Source organism: Elephas maximus, chromosome 15 (genome assembly GCF_024166365.1).
Source record: "Elephas maximus indicus isolate mEleMax1 chromosome 15, mEleMax1 primary haplotype, whole genome shotgun sequence".
Taxonomy (NCBI): Eukaryota; Metazoa; Chordata; class Mammalia; order Proboscidea; family Elephantidae; genus Elephas; species Elephas maximus.
Window position 1 is genome coordinate 89,814,033 of NC_064833.1, and position 18,706 is coordinate 89,832,738.

At 41.4% G+C, this 18,706-nt stretch overlaps 1 protein-coding gene across 3 annotated transcripts; it reads right to left on the reverse strand.

Annotated features, from left to right (window-relative positions):
• Window positions 1-8,531: 8,531 nt before the first annotated feature.
• On the reverse strand, window positions 8,532-18,355 carry CLXN (calaxin). Of its 3 annotated transcripts, XM_049854570.1 has the most exons (6): window positions 18,173-18,355; window positions 14,364-14,522; window positions 13,572-13,676; window positions 12,725-12,876; window positions 12,342-12,446; window positions 8,532-10,161 (listed from the first exon to the last, which is right to left on the reverse strand). In XM_049854570.1, the coding sequence occupies exons 1-6, from the start codon at window positions 18,228-18,230 to the stop codon at window positions 10,099-10,101; spliced, it is 642 nt and encodes a 213-aa protein (XP_049710527.1). In that variant the 5' UTR covers window positions 18,231-18,355; the 3' UTR covers window positions 8,532-10,098. The 3 variants fall into 3 exon arrangements, with proteins under 3 accessions (XP_049710527.1, XP_049710529.1, XP_049710528.1); XM_049854572.1 differs by lacking the exon at window positions 14,364-14,522; XM_049854571.1 differs by lacking the exon at window positions 13,572-13,676.
• Between the last annotated feature and the right edge of the window lie 351 nt (window positions 18,356-18,706).

The following is an 18,706-nucleotide window of genomic DNA, read 5'->3' on the forward strand; positions in this document are numbered from 1 at the left end:
AACACTCCCCTGCGCGGGCCCTACTCCTCCACCTGGCTCCCCACCCTCCCAAGGCACCTAGGAGCTGCCTGCTCTCAGGGGCTCCATGCCACAGGATGTTACAGGGAAAATCCAACCAAATGTCCCCCTAACCCTGCTGGGGGCTTACAGGTGTGTCCCTTCTCCCCCCTCACTCTCGACCACTCTCCCCCACCCGGCACAGCTTTCTCTGCACAGTGTCCCTCTGCCCTCCACCCCTGTCCACGTGGAGTCCCCTGTGCCAGGCCAGCTGCTTTTAGAGGGCCATTTGAATGGACCCCGCTGTCCACTTGAGCATCCCTGCCATTTTCTGGCCCTACTGGGTCTTTTCCTGAAATTCAACATCCAAGCATATCGCATTTCTCACCTCGTGTCCTTGCCCCTTTGCTCATAGCCTTTGCTCAAGTGATTTCTGTACCCTGGTGTGAAGCTTTAAAAGCTACTAATTTGAAGTTCCCTCATACTCCCCATTTCCTGGCTCCTTGCGTCTATAATAGCCCCTCTTGAATAGGGTGGCAGTCCCAGGGCCAAGTACTCAGAGCTCACACAAGACACACACTCCCAACTCTTACCCCATTTCCATCCAGTACAGTGGTTGCTTATTTTCAAAACGGGTTCCAATTCCACATCCTGAGAGGGGCTGAGAGGTCATTTAAGGAGGAACTCCCCAGCACCCTCAGTGTGGATTCTGGGATATGCAAAGCTGATTCTGCAGCATTCTGAAGTTCCTGGCTCCTTGGGCATCGGCTGGCATTCTAAGGGGACCACTGCCACAAAGACTGCTAAGAGGTAAAAGGAAATAGATCTCCTGTGGACCAAGGGAGCAGGGGAGTGTTGCTTGGAGGAAGGTATAAGTGCTATTCTCCATCCAGTAGACACCAGGGGCACGTCACCTAGGTCCCAGAGAGGAGAACCAGCTCAGGAGACATGAGCTATGGCACCTGGGGCAGATGCTGCTGTTGGGTCATTGCTCCTGGTGGACACTCTCAGTGGAGCCCAAACCCAGCCTTCTAGGTTACTCCCCCCCCAACCCAGTCTCCTCCAATGTCACCTTGTCTCTGAAGCAGACCACCCCTGTCATCAAAGCTGCCAGAGCTGGGGACTCCACAAAACCACTGGTGTCCCCCGCCCCCCATACCCACTGCAAACCACAATCTTGCAGGCCAACGGTAAAGACAGGACAACTATTCACAACGATGCGTGGCTCTGCACCTCATAACATGTCCCAGCTCTCCCTGCAGGCTTTCTTCTCCCGGGGTGACTGGCCTGGCTGACTGCACCTGCTGTAGGCCAGGCCTCTGCCTTGCAGTCATGGAGCTCACGGTCCTGCAGGTCCCAGCGTGTTCTGCTTCCTGCTCTGCCTGTGGTTGTGTCGCCTCCTTCACCAGCACTTCAAGCAAGGCTGCCACCCCCACCCACTGCCTGGCTATCTATAATGATGTGGCCATGGAGACAAAGAGAAGAGCCATCCCCTTAACTCTCCTGCCTACCTACCTCTCTACTTCTGTGTTGTTTAAAAGAAATTCATGGCATGAAATTTTTTTTCCCCCCCCCCACTCAATCTTTTTCTTTTTCCTCTTCCTCCTGCTCCTTTTCCACCTTTACCTTCTCCTGCTCCTCTTTCACCTTCCTGGTCTCCTTAGCCTTCAGGTTCTCTTTCTCCTTCATCTTTGTCGTCTTCTTCTCCAAGACAACAGCCCCTCTGAGTTCCTACACATGTACCCTAGAAAGCAGGGAGGATGCTCATCTTTGTGCATCCCTTTCATTGCCTAGTAGGTGGCTTATACTTACTGGATGTAATGGCAGCATGCATCCTGCATAAATCCAAACTGGATGATGTTGGGGGCCCTTGGAAAAACAAGAGGATGCACCCACTTCCTAGTTAATGATGAACGAGAATTCCTAGAGTTACTATGTTCTTTTCTTCATTTACATGAAATAAAAATACAGCACCCAGCAATATTTAGAAATTCAAAGAGGCAAGCAGCCTGTTCTGTACTTAGTCAAATTTACTTTACTCCATTCAGGAACACAGCAAATAGACCCCTGTATGAACTTGGCTAGAAGGAACTCACGTGGCTTGGATGCATGTTCATGTTTACTCAGCAGAGTTTTAAACTTCGAAGCATTCATAAAAATCACACATTCCATTAATTTCTCTTTGATGTTTCAGCACATTAAAGCCAGCGCCACACACACAGTAAGTCTTGAATGTGGTAAAATCAAAATCATGAATGGAGGGCTTCTTATCATCCTCTTTACTTTCGGTAGCCATGGTGCCTACTGCTTTAGAATTAGTGGTGTCTTGATGAAAGAGAGAGAAACGCAACGAACTCTAAAGCACCTGCTGAATGCGAAAAACTACCATATTTGCATATGTGTGTTTTGAGTTTATTGTGAGGGTGATGTGTGTGTGTGTGCATGTTAGTGAGGGGGTGGTAATTCACTAATTCCAAGAGTGCCATGTTTATGACAATTCTAAGGCCAATTTATATGCAAGTTCTATCATGGTTTCTTGAGAGTTTTTCCTCTATTTTCATCCAGGTATTGAAGATATTTTAGAGAGATCTTTTTGCCTCCTTAGCCCTGCTGAGTGACTTAAACAATGTCACTTGTTTAGTCCCAAAGCAGAAGCCAGGATTGCTTCTTTCCAGGCTGCTGGACTCCTTTATTTATTTCCACACCCTCGCCCTTTTGTCACTCCACGTGAACTCCTGCAAAGGGTCCAAGCAGCCCCCCAGACAGGGCATGCTGCTCACTGCCTGCTGCACTTGCGTGCTTACCTGTGCATTTATAGTACACTTTACAGTGTATGAATGGTGCCACAGATACTACCTCACTCTATCTTTACAAACCTCTGGGGGGTGAAGGGAGAGAGAGCAGGTATTATTCCCAGTTTATAGGAGATAATGGAATCTCACATTTGTGGAGTAAATGTGAAGTAAGTAGGGCGGCCAGAAGTCCTGGTTGGCCTAGGACAACCCCAGAGTACACTCTCAATATTATCAGAGCTTGGATAATAAATCTGTGTCTTACCTGTCTATAAATCACTTTTCACTTACACCAGATTTTCAGAGTTCATGGGACTTACCCCATATCATGTGATATCGTGTGACAATAAAAGTCCATCAGGGATACAATGTGGTTAAGAGGCCACAGATTGACACAAGTCTCAGATCCATGTTAGAGCATTGACTGACTTGTTGTGCATCCTGGGGCTTATTACTGGCACATAGTGCCACATCATAATTTCTCATTTTTGCCTCTTGATCACAAAGCTTCTTACCATTGGCATCCACTTCTTATTCTCCAGACAAACATTGTTCTCTGACACCTCCCAGATGACCCAGAGAAACATTCTTTGTCCTTTTACATTGGAGAAGTCCAAGCCTTTCTCCTCACAAAGCAGCAGTCTTTGCTTCTCCTGCATCCTACCATGGTCTTTGACATTCATCTGACTTTTTCTATCTGTCTTCACTAATCTTGACGTCTCCATGACAAGGCCTGGTGTCCAGATTTGTATTGGTGGCCAAAAATGAAAATCTTTCATTCCAAATTGGGAAGTTCACCTAAACAGAGAAAATCCCAGGGTGCATTCAGTTTAGAAGAGTACATAAGATAGGTGTTTCTGAATTCACTCATGGCACATGGGAATTATAGAGCAGCCACCATCTGCTTATAAGATTCAGAGCCTTGAAGATTCCACTGGAAGATTCTCCAGGATTCTGGAGGCATTCAAGTACTCCTAGCCTCATGGAAATATATGGTAGGAAAAATAGATATTGTTGTAAAGTCTTTGGTGTTAAGGTCTGAATCTTGGCTTTGCTTCTCACCAGTTTGAAACACTGAGAAAGTCTCTTGATTTCCCTAAACCTGCTTCCTCAGTAATAGTATTTACCTCTTAGAATAGTTTTGAGAAATTTTGGATGCAGAATGATTAGCATGATCCTTGGCACAGAAGTTCTCAGAAGATCTTAGTTCCTATGACTGAGATTATGAGGATGGTTTTATTCCACTTTCTGACTGTATTTCTGAAGGACTCATTAAAAAAGACTGGAGGGAATGGTTTTAATTCATCTCTAGTCTGCCCTGTGATTTGGGGCTAATCTTCCTAGGAGGTTCAAGAGAGCCCATCAGACTAATGTCTTTGTCTGCCTGTTTCATCCACAGCAATGACTTGGTTCCACAGATCCACAGCAGAGACAGGACTTCTTATTCTGCTTTAAATTTCTCTAATGCCATTCTCCATCATGTATGGTCAGTGTTGCCTGATTCTGAGATGTTGTGACCCTTGCTCAGAATCCTCAACCCATGAAGAGTTTGGAGATGTGGAGGGGGCAGAAATGCACCTCAGGTTAGGGGAGGGTGGCCTCTATTTTAACCTATTTACTCAAATGCAGTTGCCTGACAAGCTTTCACCCCTGGGAACTGGCCCGCTGTGAGTCTGACTAGGGCCACATAATAGGGCAGTGTAGAGCTAAGCAGGCATGAGGGAGGCAAAAATAAACAAGAAGATGTGTGTCTTAGGGGGAGGAATATTTTCCTGACAGATTAGAAAGGAGGTGTGAGATACACAGAAAACCACAGATTACCAAAATGGAACCATTAGCCACTAACCACGATAGGGACAGGACACCTCGCCAAGGAGGTCTCAACTGCAGACCTGGGTCCTGGTTTACTCAGGATGCCTCCCTGTTGAATTTCTTTTCCCTTTGTTCCTGTGTGGGGCTGAGACAGTGTTTCCTTGAGATACATCTAACAACCAGGGTGGGGGGGGGGTGGGGGGAGCTTGCTTTACTTGATATGTACTCCATCAGTGGTAGCTTAAACTGAAAAAACATGCCCAGGGATCATCTGCTTCTCTCTAGTGGAGAAGGCAGTGACTATATCAAAAAAGACAGTTGTGTTACTTCTGCCTCACACTGATGTTACCAACGTAACTTCGTTTGCTAGACTGCAAGTGATACGTGGGGGGGGGGGGGGGCGGTAAATTTATATTTTGTTGTGTATCTTTTATTGTTTCCATGTATCTACTGCAGTTCCCAACCTTCTGGTCATTACACCTGGTGAGAATTAACCATTAGCTATTGATGCTCTACCACACCTCTGAAGTGATTCTGGGGTAAACAGAAAGCATTTAGATAAAATGTGGGACAAGGTATGATAAAGTCTCTAAAGAGAAGCTCAGAAGCTTAGAGGAAACATTCCCACATATATTTCAACTTTATTTTAAGTCCTATTTACAATCTCCTTTAATGAAAAATGATATGACTTTGTGTGTGGCGGGGGGCTGTCACCATGAATCCCAACAGTGGTGGGTGAGGACATGACCTTTGCGTGGTGCAGAATTGTTTTACATTTTGATGAGGAGAGGGCAGGGACCAGCTGACTTCGACTCTCTGAATCCTTCTAGCTTTGCACAAAGTGAGGACTTAGTAAATGTTTTGGATGGTTTTATGATGCAAGCAATTGCAGGCCTGGTTTCTTACAAGTACAATCTTGTACCCAAAGATATTTACCGGTTAAGAATGCAGGACTACCAGTTTCCAGTGGTAGTTTTTAAATCCTATAGTTAAAAAAGGTGCATACTTGTTTTCTGGGCAGAATCTCTCCGTGTTGTTGTGGGCTGATGCCCACCTCTCCATGTGGGCCTGGGCTGGCTTTCTACCTTGCTGTACAGAGTGCTGGGAGGGGAAGGGAGCCTCGGCTTTGAGGAACCTGAGACGGTGACTGTGCTCGAGTCCTCCAAATTGTAACCCATCCTCCCTTGTCTTAGCCAAGCGCTCAAGACAGCAGACTTTTCTCCTCAAGGTTGGCTGTGCTTACTGGGAGAAGGAGTAGGACAGGATGGGGGTGGAGGAGTCCCTAGAGCTAAGAGTAACAACAACAACAAAAAAAAGTAACTTACTACATGTCAAACACTCCCTCAGTAACCGAGTGAATGAGAGTTCTGTCTCAAATGTACCGGAGTATACTTAGTTGACCCTGCTATTAAGTTTAGTGAATTTTCCGTGTTAGAATCATTTATGAGTCGCTGTTACTACTGAAATTAAGAGAATTCAGAAATCTAGAAATCATAGAAAGGAAACTAATTTGAGCAGATCATGAGGAGTAATAGCAGAGGGGTTACATTCCATGTATATGTGGGGGAAGCACTTGAATAGAGCTTATGAGTTCTTATAGTCGAAGTACCCTCACCAGCCCAAGTTTCATTAAGATTATTCAGCAGTTTGTTTTTTTTTTAAATAATTTTTTGGTTCAAAGAATGCTAAGTCAAAACAGGATTAGTCACATAGAGGTGAATATATGATCAGCATACGATAAAAAGTATGGGTATAGATGCATAAAAATAGCTCTTTAAATGACATATTAAAATATTGTTCAATGATGATGTTAAAAGGACGTGTGCTTTAGGGAAGGGGACTGAGCAATCCCATACTTTGGGCCCAGCAGTTCACTCAGTAGGACCTTTTTGGAGAGTAATCTCTCAACATGCACCAAAAATCTCAAAAACACGCATGACCTCTGGGCCAACAATCCTACTTGTGCACATTTACCTGCACTGGTTGGCACCAACGCATGTGAAAACATTTAGTCACATGATGCTCACTTCTGAAATTATTTATAATAGCAGAAATGTGGCAACAACATAACCTTTTCATGATTGTTGGGATATATGGTTTCCTGCTTACATTTTATACCTCAGGGGTTTATTGGGAAATTGCTCTCCCACTGACAATGCATGCTGCTTGCAGGTGGGACCTGTATGAGTTTGAAATGGAAAAAATGGGCATGTACTGCAAATTACTGTTTTTACAGGGTGTTGTATGGGGTGGTTCTGAATCAATGGTTTTGGTATGAAAAATATGGATTTTGATAAGTTTTTAGACACATATGTCTGGGGGGGTAGAATTAGTGAGACCATATATCCCTCTGGACTCTGAGGTGGGATGAGGAAAGAAAACAATCCATAGTACCTATCAAAAATTCAGATACACTCAGTGATTCAGAATGCACTCCATTAATGAAAACACATGGTATCAACAAAAAATTCAAAGCAGAAAATAATTGAGTCTTGAAAGGGTTATAAAATTCACTGGTAGGGAAATGGTTTAATAAAATATGAATGATCAGACACCAGGCAGCCCTTACAAGCTGGGTGACAGACATATATTTCATGATTTGAGAAAACGTTCATGAGATAAACCAACAACCAAACCAAACCTGTTGCTGTCAAGTCGATTTCAACTCACAGCAACCCTATAGGACAGAGTAGAGCTGCCCCATAGGGTTTCCAAGGAGCAGCTGGTGGATTTGAACTGCTGATCTTTTGGTTAGCAGCCATAGCTCCTAATCCCTGTGCCACCAGGGCTCCATTCATGAGCTACTGCTAAATAAAAGAGCAGTTTTCAAGAGTATTTTCAGTGTGACCCCATCTTACAAAAATATGGGTATACTCACAAATGGCTATAAAAGCTTGAAAGACTATATACCAGAATATTAATCATTAGCCAACATTTATTAATTTTTAATTTCCAAAACTTCTCAAGGAAACTGTGGTGACATAGTGGTTAAGTGCTATGGCTGCTAACCAAAAGGTCGGCAGTTTGAATCCACCGGGCGTTCCTTGGAAACTCTATGGGGCAGTTCTACTGTGTCCTGTAGGGCCGCTATGAGTCAGAATCGACTTGACGGCAACTGGTTTTTTTTAAAACTTCTCAAATATTCTTAAGTGAACATTTATTACTTTATAATCAGAAAAAGACAATTTAAAAAAGTTAAAAGCATTGTGTGATGCATTATTTATGCCTACTTGCAGGCAGGAAAACCTGGTAGCATAGTTGTTAAGAGCTACGGCTGCTAACCCAAAGGTCAGCAGTTCGAATCCACCAGGTGCTCCTTGGAAACCGTATGGGGCAGTTCTACTCTGTCCTATAGGGTCACTATGAGTCAGAATTGACTCGACGGCAATGGGTTTTGTTTTTGTTTTTTTTTTTTTACTTGCAGGTAAGAACATTATGGCAAAGCTCATGTATATAAGAATCTATAATTAAAAATAATATTTGGCAGTACAATATTTTATTTCATGATACTGTTTTTTCTATTCATTTGTAATAGCCCATTCTTTCACACAATTTACTGTTTTGCTTAAACTTATATAGTACGAAAAGGAATTTAATACCTCAAGTAGCCTTCAAGTTTGGTCAAAATATATGGACAAAACAGCTATTGGTAAAAGACTTCTCTCTGTTGCTTAAAGACATGTTTTCTAAAGAAGCGAAAGTAACACGTAAGAATGTAACTGGATCTTGTCTGTCTAGTTCTTTCATTTGATGAGCATTGCATTAGTAGCTATCAGATGCAGAGATGGAGGCCAGTGTCTTTGGGAGACAAAGTCTGGTGGGGAAAAGTAAAGCAGTATGTTGAGATCCCAGTGGAGTGCAGGAAGTGCTGTCACTCAGGTGAGCCCGGCTGAGCCACCTGGGGAGTCAGCACAGGTAGGAGGAGCTACTGGGGTATGGGAGTTTGAAATGGCTCCAGAGCTAATCTGGAAGCTGTGCTGTGAATCACCTAGTAATCTTTGTTGTTGTTGTGTGTGCTGTTGAGTCACATCTATGACTCAGAGCGACCCTATATGACAGAGTAGAGCTGCCCCCATTGGGTTTCCTAGGCTGTAATCTTTGCAGGGTGCTAACTGCCAACCTTTCGGTTAGCAGCTGAGTGCTTAACCATTGCGCCACCAGGGTTCCTTCCACTAATCTTAAAAAACAGAAGAGAACATTGCTCTTCCTCTGCATGCTGAGAGCTGGCATTTATCTCGTGGCACTTTTCCCTTGTTAATCCAATCTGCGGTATTTATCAAGGGCCCATTATGTGCAGAGAAATGTACCAATGCTATGAACATGTAAAAATGTCTGAGAATAAAATCCCTGACCTCAGGAGCTCACAATCTAGTAACTTCAAATAATGATAATATAAAGTATAGTAACATAGGCTCCATGTATCTTTCGTCTCTCTGTGTCTCCATCAGTACCTGACACAAAGGTGTTTAATAAATGCTTGCCAAATGACAATGCTCCTTATTCTCTTGGTGCCATCTTATTTATTGCTTCAAAGGGAATTCATTAGTTTCTTTCTTTTTCTTTTATTTTTGGTGAAAATATACACAACAAAACATACTGCTGCTTCAACAATTTCTATATATACTATTCAGTGACACTGGTAACACTCTTCAAGCTGTGTCACCTTTCTCCACAACTTTTTCCAAACTATTTCACCACCATTAACACAAAATCACTGCCCCCTAAGCCTATCATATATAATTTATATCACTGTGTCAATTTGATCACATACAGATAATTCTTTAAAAGAGTATACTTCTTTTCTAATTAGGATAAACTCAAAGATAACTTCAGAGAATAGCTTTGGTTCAAGGTTTACAGATTTCTTCAGGGAATAGATTCAGGGAGTTGTCCAGCCTCAAGGGTTCCAGAAAGTCTAGATTCCATGATAATTTGAAATTCTGTTCTTCATTTCCCCCTTTTGATCAGGATTCTTCTATAGAATCTTTGATCTAAATGTTCAGTAATGGTAGCTGGGCACAATCCAGTTCTTCAGGTCTCATAGCAAAGGAGGCAGTTGTTCATGGAGGCAATTAGACATGTATTCCATTTATTTTCTTCCACCAGGGAATTCAGTATTTTCAATGATTTTTAAAAATGTATATTCAGAATTGTTCTGACATGAGGAATCTTTATATTAATAATTCATGATTATCTAATCTCTGTTCATTAATCCAAATGTTTTAGGATAATCATGTGCTTCCACAGATAGTCTATGTGATAAAATAACTATAGAAATGTTAACTCATCTTGACAAATCAACCATGATCTAACAAGGAACTTCTTGTCTTCCATCTACTTTACTTGCACCTTACACCAAAATTAAATGGAATGTGTCAGTCCCCCTCCTGCCCCCAGCCAAACATACAATTTGACATCATCCTTAGCTACGTAGAAAAAATAAACAATATGGATGCGCCTTTTTTACTCTCTTGAGACAACACAGACATTTAGATGTTCACATGTCATAATTGAATTCATGTGGATCTTTGAATACTTGGGCTTCAAATTCCATCTGGCTCTGTAAAATAGAAGTGGTCAAATTAGTATAGACTTCCAACAAAGGTAAAACAAAACAAAATGTCTACATGTCTCCTTAATGTTTGTGAAGAGACATAACCCACGGAGTGTGGAACTCAAGTGCTTCTGATTTTCACTCACATGGTGCTTGGAATACGTATAGTCAGGGCTGACTATATTCTGAGCTGTATTCATGCTTCTGGGACACAAAGATGAAAAAGAGCACAAAGACCCAGCCCTCTAAAGTCTCCAGTCTAATGAAGGAGATGAGCCAGAGACTGGCGAGAACACTGCAGGGCAGTGAGCGCTGCTCTTGAATGAGCATCAGGTGAGCTCTGGAGTCACTGCCAAGCCAGGGAATGGCCTGGAGCATGCTTCCTGGAGGAGAAGCCAGACTGAGAGCCAGGCTGAGAAAGGATATAGTCCAGAAAGACAAGAAACCAAGATTGTCCATAAGATTCATTAACAAGGTAGATGGGACAAAGCCGAACAGTATGGTAGGCTGTAAATCTAGACAATTCTTTCAGGAAACTTGACTGTGAAAGAAAGTCATTGGGCAGGAAATAGGAGGAGGTATGGAATTAAGGTAAATTCTCTCTTATCTTTCCTCCTCCTTTCTTTCAAGGTGGGACAGGTTTGAATCTGCTTAAGTTCTGATAGAAAGGTGTCAGCAGAGAGGAGGGAGGTTGAAGATAGAGGGTAAAAAGTAAAAGTAAATGATAAAGTAGTTTCTGTGTAACTGGAAGGAGAAAGATCCAGAGCTCTCCACTGGTTACTTCTGAAATTCATTCATTCAACATTTATTAGGCACCTGCCATGTGATAGGCACAGTATATGGGGAAATGACCATGAACAAAGGAAGAGTTCCTCAGGGGACCAACATCTGAGTGGTGAGACAGACAATGAGCAAATGAGTAAATTATCATTCTGGGTAATGATAGATACTGTAAATAAAATAAAGCAGGATTAGGGGATAGAGAAAGAGGGGTAGTTAATAAAGTCAGAATGACACAGCAAAGAAGTGAAAGAAGGGAAAGACTGAGGCTTGAAAAGGCCTGGGGAAAGAGCATTCAAAGCAGAGGTACTGAGGGGCAACAGGCTCAGTGGTCTGAGAACACCACGAGATGGCAGGTGTAGCTCCAGTGGCAAGAAAGAATGGGAGGCAGAGAGGAGCCTAGAGAAAGAGGAATAGCTAATGCACGGACTTTAGAACCCCACTGAAGAGCTTCAAGCAAAGGAGGGCCATGCTTGGACGTGCGTTTTCAAAAATATACTGGACATCGTGGAGAACAGCCAGAAGAGGAGATGACAGTGGAAGTAAGAAAGCTACTGATACATGCTACTGATCTAGGTGACAGTGGCCAATAGATGTGTGAGGAAGAGCTATGTTCAGGACCTGTTTTAAAGGAGAAGCTAGCAGCACTACCAGAGAGTAACTGCGTAGGACTTCTTGGTTTCTCAGTGAACACCAGGGTGTATGGGGTGCCATTTATTGAGGCAGAGAAGGAACAGAAAGGGACAGGGTTGCAGAAAACAAAGAGTTTGTTCAAGACATCTGAGTGGGCATATTGAGTTGGCAGGTGGGAACATGGTCTAAAACCAAAACCAAAACCAAACCTGCTGCTGTCCAGTTGATTCCAACTCATAGCAACCCTATAGGACAGTAGAAATGCCCCATAGAGTTTCCAAGGCTGTAATCTTTCCATAAACAGACTGTCACATCTTTCTCCCATGGAACAGCTGCTGGGTTCTAACCGCCAACCTTTCGGTCAGCAGCTGAGCACTTAACCACTGTGGTAATATTTACATACCACATCACTGCTTAAAATATTTCAATGAATCCTCATCACCTTCAAGACAAAATCCTGCCACCTAGCTCCACAGGACTTGGTTCTTCTATGCGTGTCCAGCCTCATCACCAATTGCATCCCATACTGAGTGCTCTTCTAATACAGATTCATTGTGTCTTACATGTATAAATCAGTTAATAAGTGGAGAAAAAAGCAATGGGCTACACTAGTACTGTGAAAAGAACAGGTAGGTTCCTCATCAATAGGCTTTCCATATTTAGAAGCAATTCTCTGTGGGTGAACTTTATTCATCTGATCCACCACTCATCAGCCAAGAAGTCCTGGGTTGTTTGTCCTAGTTTATATTTTGGTCATGGTTCAATGAAAGTACCTTTGGATCAGGTAAACATGGTCCAAAAGCTTCCAGCAGAAGAGTCTCTTCTCTTACAGCTTGTTCATAGTCTGCAAAAGACAGCTTCCCATCATGGTCATGGTCCTGGAGGGGGACAAGCCATATGCTTGTCAACATGTTAAAAAATACTTATCCTGAAGCATAAGCTCTCTTTTCAAAGTAAAGCGTTAATAGCAGGAGACAGGAAAAGAAGAGATTAAATAGTGAAATGGAAAGAACTTTTAATATTATAATAAAAAAACAGTGCTCAAGTGTTTTATTTCACCAAGCAGGAATATGATGATGGTTGCAATTTTAATTCTTATTTCTATGCCATATCTGGCCCGTCAATTTCAATATAAACCCTAATTTATCATATTTACCATTTTCTTAAGTGTTATTTCAACCAAATCTTTAATTCCCTCATCAGGATCTTCTTCAGATGGCTGTTTGAGCAGGCTATTCTTCAACATGTGAAACATTTCCTCCTTTGAAATGAATCCATCTCCATTCAAATCAAATACTTCAAAGCAATCTTTAAAAAAAAAAAGATATATATATATATATATATTTGATACTATCACCAAGGTAACATTTACTCTGAAAAAGTTTTCAAGGCCAAGGTCTATATTGTTGATGCTTTTATCAACCCCATGGGACTCAGAGCAATCTCACTTCCATAGTAAGGGCTTCAGATATGCTAGTGGAATATACTCAACAATCTTTGGAGTAGGTTTCCTTTTCCTTACATGTGGCTATGAAAAAGCATGCCAGTGAACAATTACACGGACATTTCCATCTTGAAACTCTAGGGAAATCAATTGGAATGGAATTCTTAAAGAGTCAATTAGAGTTAATAATTGATTAATTAAGAATCTGAATACTTGAATCAATGTTCCCTGGTTTTATGGTCACAATTCAAATAAAGAAGTATGTAAAATGCTTAATACTTAAAAACATACGTACATAGTTAGCATGTGTAGTATATGCCTGCGCAGTCTTGCTTGGCATGAATTACTCCTCAGAATCTCTTGATTTTCCTTTTTACTAATTTTTTATTCATCTCTTTTCATTGACTTGAATTCACTTGGTACAAGCGGTAATGGGCATTAAAACAAGCAAACAAACAAACCTGCCCACCTCACTGGCTGATTTAAAAATCTTGAGATATGTTAACTAGGATGGACAAACAAAATCATTCGCCTGATGTGGGATAACCTGAAATCTTACATTTCATTTTTTCTTCCAAAGACCCTCGAAGGAACAGTGATAATCCATTAATCCACTCTGCTATGCTGACACAGCCGTCGTTATCTTTATCAAAACCTCGGAACACTAATGAGAGAGAGGTGCGGTGTCACACTTGTGATGCATTTTCACTCTCAGGAATGGACCTGTGTTGGTACTTCTCTCATCAAAATCTAGAATTTTGGGATCCCATGGTCCAAGGTCCTCATTTAAAAAGGGGGGAAAATAAGGCATCATGATATCGGGAAACTCTTTTATTTAAACTTTGACATTTTATCTTCATATTTTGTGGGAATAAAGAAAATCCTGAACATTCAAATATATTAGTAATTAAAATATCTAAATAAAGTAATAGTAACATTAATTAATATAAAATATATACTTTTTATTTTGGTACTTGAGAAAAATAATGATATTATGTAACAGATGGATAATATTTTAATTCATATGGAAATGCTTTCTATGATGTAAAGAAGTTTAAATCTCCTTTAAAACCATTCCAATTACTATTATGTTACTAAGAAATATAACTGTTTTTGATTTTCTGATATAAAGTAAGGGAAGCCTAGTTATTTAGCCTGCCATTGCCCTCTTCTTAAATATATAGAGTGGATTTTATTGTTCCTTATGATCTATGCAAAGTCACATTTTTATATTCAAGTGAAATTGGAAATGCAGAGCATTACATGTCCCACCAGGACTATGTCCCAACTCCAACCTCCTTTCTCAGTTACGGCTGGGTCTGGCCTCTTTGATTCTTTCGTGTCTTCTCACCTCTGTCCATAATCATGTCATCTGTCATTCCAAATGTCATATGCAAGATATTTCGGAATGCATTCCGATCCAGTCCAATGACGGTACCAGGCCTCTCTACGACATCTCCCACCAATGTATAAAAGAGATTGACTAGGCAGTTCACTTCATACGTATTAACTGCAGAAGAACAGAACTGAGATACAGCAAAAATGCATCTTATCATTAAGTTCCAACTTGTATTCAGGATTAAGGAGGTTACTGGCAAACAACATCAAACACATCAAATGTGGGGTTGTCATCAGAAGACTCTCCTGTTTTGAGGTTTATGACTCTTATAGAGGATGGCCAATGCTACAGTATGCACTAAAATAAGAGCTGAATATTAAACAGATGTAAGTTCAGTCATGTTTAGGAATAATGAAAATAATATTAGCCACGTTACTGACATAAATGATTGCAGGAGCAGATCTTAAAATATACAAGGTGGGTAGATGTCTGTTTCAAAATAAGACAGAGTTCTCTAAAGAATAGTAATGTCCCTTTTTAGCATTTTGACTAAAGGCATTAATGAGATTTACAACTTAACTATATGCTAAACTCCTTTTCTCTGGAAATGGATACCAGGCTCCCGAAAACCAGGCAACGTTTTTCATTTCAGTTAAAACCAAAAACCCATTGCTGTACAGTCGATTCCAACTCATAGCGATCGTATAGGACAGAACAGAACTGCTCCATAGAGTTTTGGTGCAATGGTTAAAGCACTCTGCTGCTAATCAAAAGGTCAGTGGTTTGAACTCACCAGATGCTCCTGGGGAGAAAGATGTGGCAGTCTGCTTCCGTAAAGACTAAAAACCAACGAAGGAGTTCCATTCCTAAGTCTGTCTTTAAGTCAGATTTGTATGTGAGTATGAACAGTTTATTTTTATTTTTTTTATTTTTTATGAACAGTTAGGTACAGTTTGTATCTAACGTCAGCCAAATGTTTGTCTTGGTATATAGTATATAGTATACCTTTCTATGCATTAAAAAAAAATTCAAGAAACACTTCTAGATACACTAAAACATCTTTAAAATAATAATACAGTGATAATAATGTTTTCATGTGTCACAAATGAGAGCCTGTTTATTACTGAGAATCACTGTATCTGTGTTGAATTTTTAATATGATAGGGTTGGGGGGTTGGTTTGTAACTACAGGCTGTACATAAATTCATAACTTGGGATTTGATTGTATATTCTACTACCCTGTTGTAGATCACTTGAAAATTAATATGCAATTGGAGGAAGTAAATTTCTATTTAAAGCCTCTACACACACACACACACACACACACGTCCCCAGACACATAATTGTTTAAAGGGTGGTGCGCCAATGTCCATTTAGGGTCTGGTGGAGGGAGGGTTATTGCCTGGCAGTAAGAACACAAAAGTGAGATGAAATATGATGTATGGGCAGAAGATGGGGAACATTTTATTTCAAAACTAGATAAAATTATGGCTGAGTGTTTTCAAAAAACAAGAGTGGAGCCTTTGTGCACGTTAAAGGGCACAGCATATAGGGACTGAGAGGCACCACTTTACCACATGGGTGCTGCTCTGTGCCAGGCCAAGTGTTACTTCTGGTTTTGGACAGTGCAGTTTAGGAGAAGCACTGAAAACTTAGACGGGAAAAAAAAAACCTGAAAGATTTGGCATATAAACTGATTAAATAATAGGAAAAATATGAATGATTATGATATAAAAAGAACTGTTAATGGTTAGGAAAGAAAAGCCTGTATGCAGAATGGGGTACTAACTCTGTGAAATGCTAGTACAGCATTTTCCCACCTTGACTGAAATACGAAGGAAAGGAAATTAGCTTAATCTGAATGATTATAATCATTTTACTACCTGAATGGTTATAAGGTTATCCATAAGAAAGCTTCTTCTTGCTGATATGTTTCTCAGATTCTAGAATACAATACTAAATGAAATTAAGGGAAATTCAAAAATGGATTGTCATCTTTTTGGAATATTATAAATGTGTCTTGTGGATCATATCCGTAGAATGGTGGATTAATGAGGCCATCTATTAAGATCCTTTCTTCCCTGATTATACAAAATTTATCCATCTCATCTCGATGACATTATCATCTGGCAACTAAAAATAAGTTTGAACTTGGGAGAAGGTCTCCTATTTATAGAAATTTAGAATTATTACATTGTCCTTGATTTGTAACTGCCTTTATGGAATCTGGAAACTCTGGTGCGTAGTTGTTAAGTGCTGTGGCTGCTAACCAAAGGATTGTCAGTTCAAATCTGCCTGACGCTCTTTGGAAACTCTAAGAGGCAGTTCTACTCTGTCCTATTAGGTCACTATGAGTCGGAATCAACTCGATGGCAAGGGGTTTGGTTATTTATCTATTTTTTCCCCTACGGAATTTAACTGGTAATCATCAAAGTTTGTAAATCTCACTTAAAAAAATTATTTAAGGACAGACTTTGAAAAGTTGACTTTTTCCTCCCATATTTTCACTTACCTCTTAAAATATACTCACCTTTTAATTGTTCACAGAATGTCTATTTGCAATATATTATAAACTCAGCAGGAGCTAAATCAGATTCAGTGTTTTATACAGTAGTTAATGCATTGTTTATAAATATTCATTCGAAATGATTACTAGATGTTTTAAGAATATCTGGTCTTTTTCCAGAAATGAAAGCATTTTAAGGAAAACAGCAACAGGGCAGAACAATAACAACAACAACAACAAAAAACCCTCATCGGATTATAATAATCATAAGAATGCCTTAAGTTACAGGGTGCCTTTTTTCTAAGAAGCATAAAATGCTTGTACACCCTTTTACAGTACCACCCCACTAGGAGTAATCACACTCATTACATTAGATACGATGATTAGAAGGCACTGGATCCTGTAATCTCTAGAACTACACTAAAACTTGGGATCATGGCTACTCCTGTTTCCTCAAGTATTTTGCAATCAGCACATAATTTAGAAGCTTGCTCACCAGACAACATATTCCTCATCTAAGCCATATTCATGGCATTCCTGCCCTTCAGAAGTCTTGTTTTTCAGTCTGAGTATAATCCTGCAGTTTCCTATGAAGTTCTAGGACCTCCTTTTACCTTTAATAAGCACCTTTGTCACCTGCCAGCTTCCTTTACCTGTCAGCCCCACCAGCAACTGGAAAATGGAAGTCTAGAGTTGGGAACAGATTCCTTATTATGCATTTAGCTTTGTTCATCTCTTTGGTTTCCAAACATCTTGCTATGAGGTAGTTTTCTGTGCCACCTTAACTCTTCTTTCCTAAAAATTGTCAGACATTAACAGCCAATTTCTGTATGATTTGCTTGCTAAGCTCTCAGGACTTGGACTCTGCAGGTGTATTTCCTCTAAAAAGAGCTAGAAAGTACGGTGAGGTACACAGTTTAGGTCTGTTGCGATACTGTTCTTAAGTCTGGTGGTCTTATGTACTTATTTTACATCTCTGTCTGAGCATGTCTCCTGGGCATAGAAATCACTTTTCTAGAAGGTAAAAATAAGGACTGAGTTTGAGAAGAAAGGAAGTGCACACGTGGGAGTGTAGTGAGCTGTCCGAACACTGGCCCTTAACGATCCTGAGCATCCTGGGTGTGGGCGCCTGTCCCAAAGGACTACAACCCCGGGATTCCCTGCCAGACTTCTAATCGGGTGGAGTGCAGGAAGGCAGCAGCTGGAAGGGGCTCCAACGTCACACAGACTCTGGAGGCGGGAAGTAGCGGGCATTAGCACGTGGTCGGACCTGGTCCAGTTGCCTCTATCTGCCCAGCACTTGCTTCTTACTTACAATGTTTGCAATTTTTAGTTAAGGTGTCCGTTAACTTCTGCAGCTTCTTGCCGTTCATGCTGGGCGCTCAGGGAATCTGGCCGTGGTCGGTGTCTCGGCGCGCACTGCTGGGACCCTCGGGCGTCTTGGGTCTGGGGCAGCCTGGCTGGCCCCGGCGGCTGGGCAGGAGCTCGGCGCGCGGCCCTGACGCAGTGTCGCCATGGCAACAGCTAGGCGGGCCGCCGATTGGCTGAGGGCTGGGGCGCGCAGGGCGGGCGTCAGGCCCCTACACACAGTGTAGCCATGGCAACGGCTCGGCCGGCAGCCCATTGGCTTCCCAGCTGGGGAGTGCGGGGAGGTCGCTGTGTCTCACGTGACAACCCCAGCCTGGAGCACTGCGGGATGTGTTTTGCTTGCTAAAGGTGGCGTTCTAATTCTCAGGAGTTACTGTAAAATTTTCTAGTTTAAAAACGCGTTATACATGCCGTGGAGGGAGTGTTTTGAGTGTTGAAATTTACACCTTGAGCTGAGGCTTAAGATCTCCTGGGAGACGTG

Coding starts and splice junctions, on each gene's coding strand:
- CLXN (XM_049854570.1), bottom strand. CDS start 18,230: ATGAACGGCAAGAAGCTGCAGAAGTTAACGGACACCTTAACTAAAAAT. Junction 12,447..12,724: donor AAATAACACTTAAGAAAATG/GTAAATATGATA, acceptor GTCCCCCTCCAG/GACCATGACCATGATGGGAA. Junction 10,162..12,341: donor CATGTTTACCTGATCCAAAG/GTACTTTCATTG, acceptor TCTATTTTACAG/AGCCAGATGGAATTTGAAGC.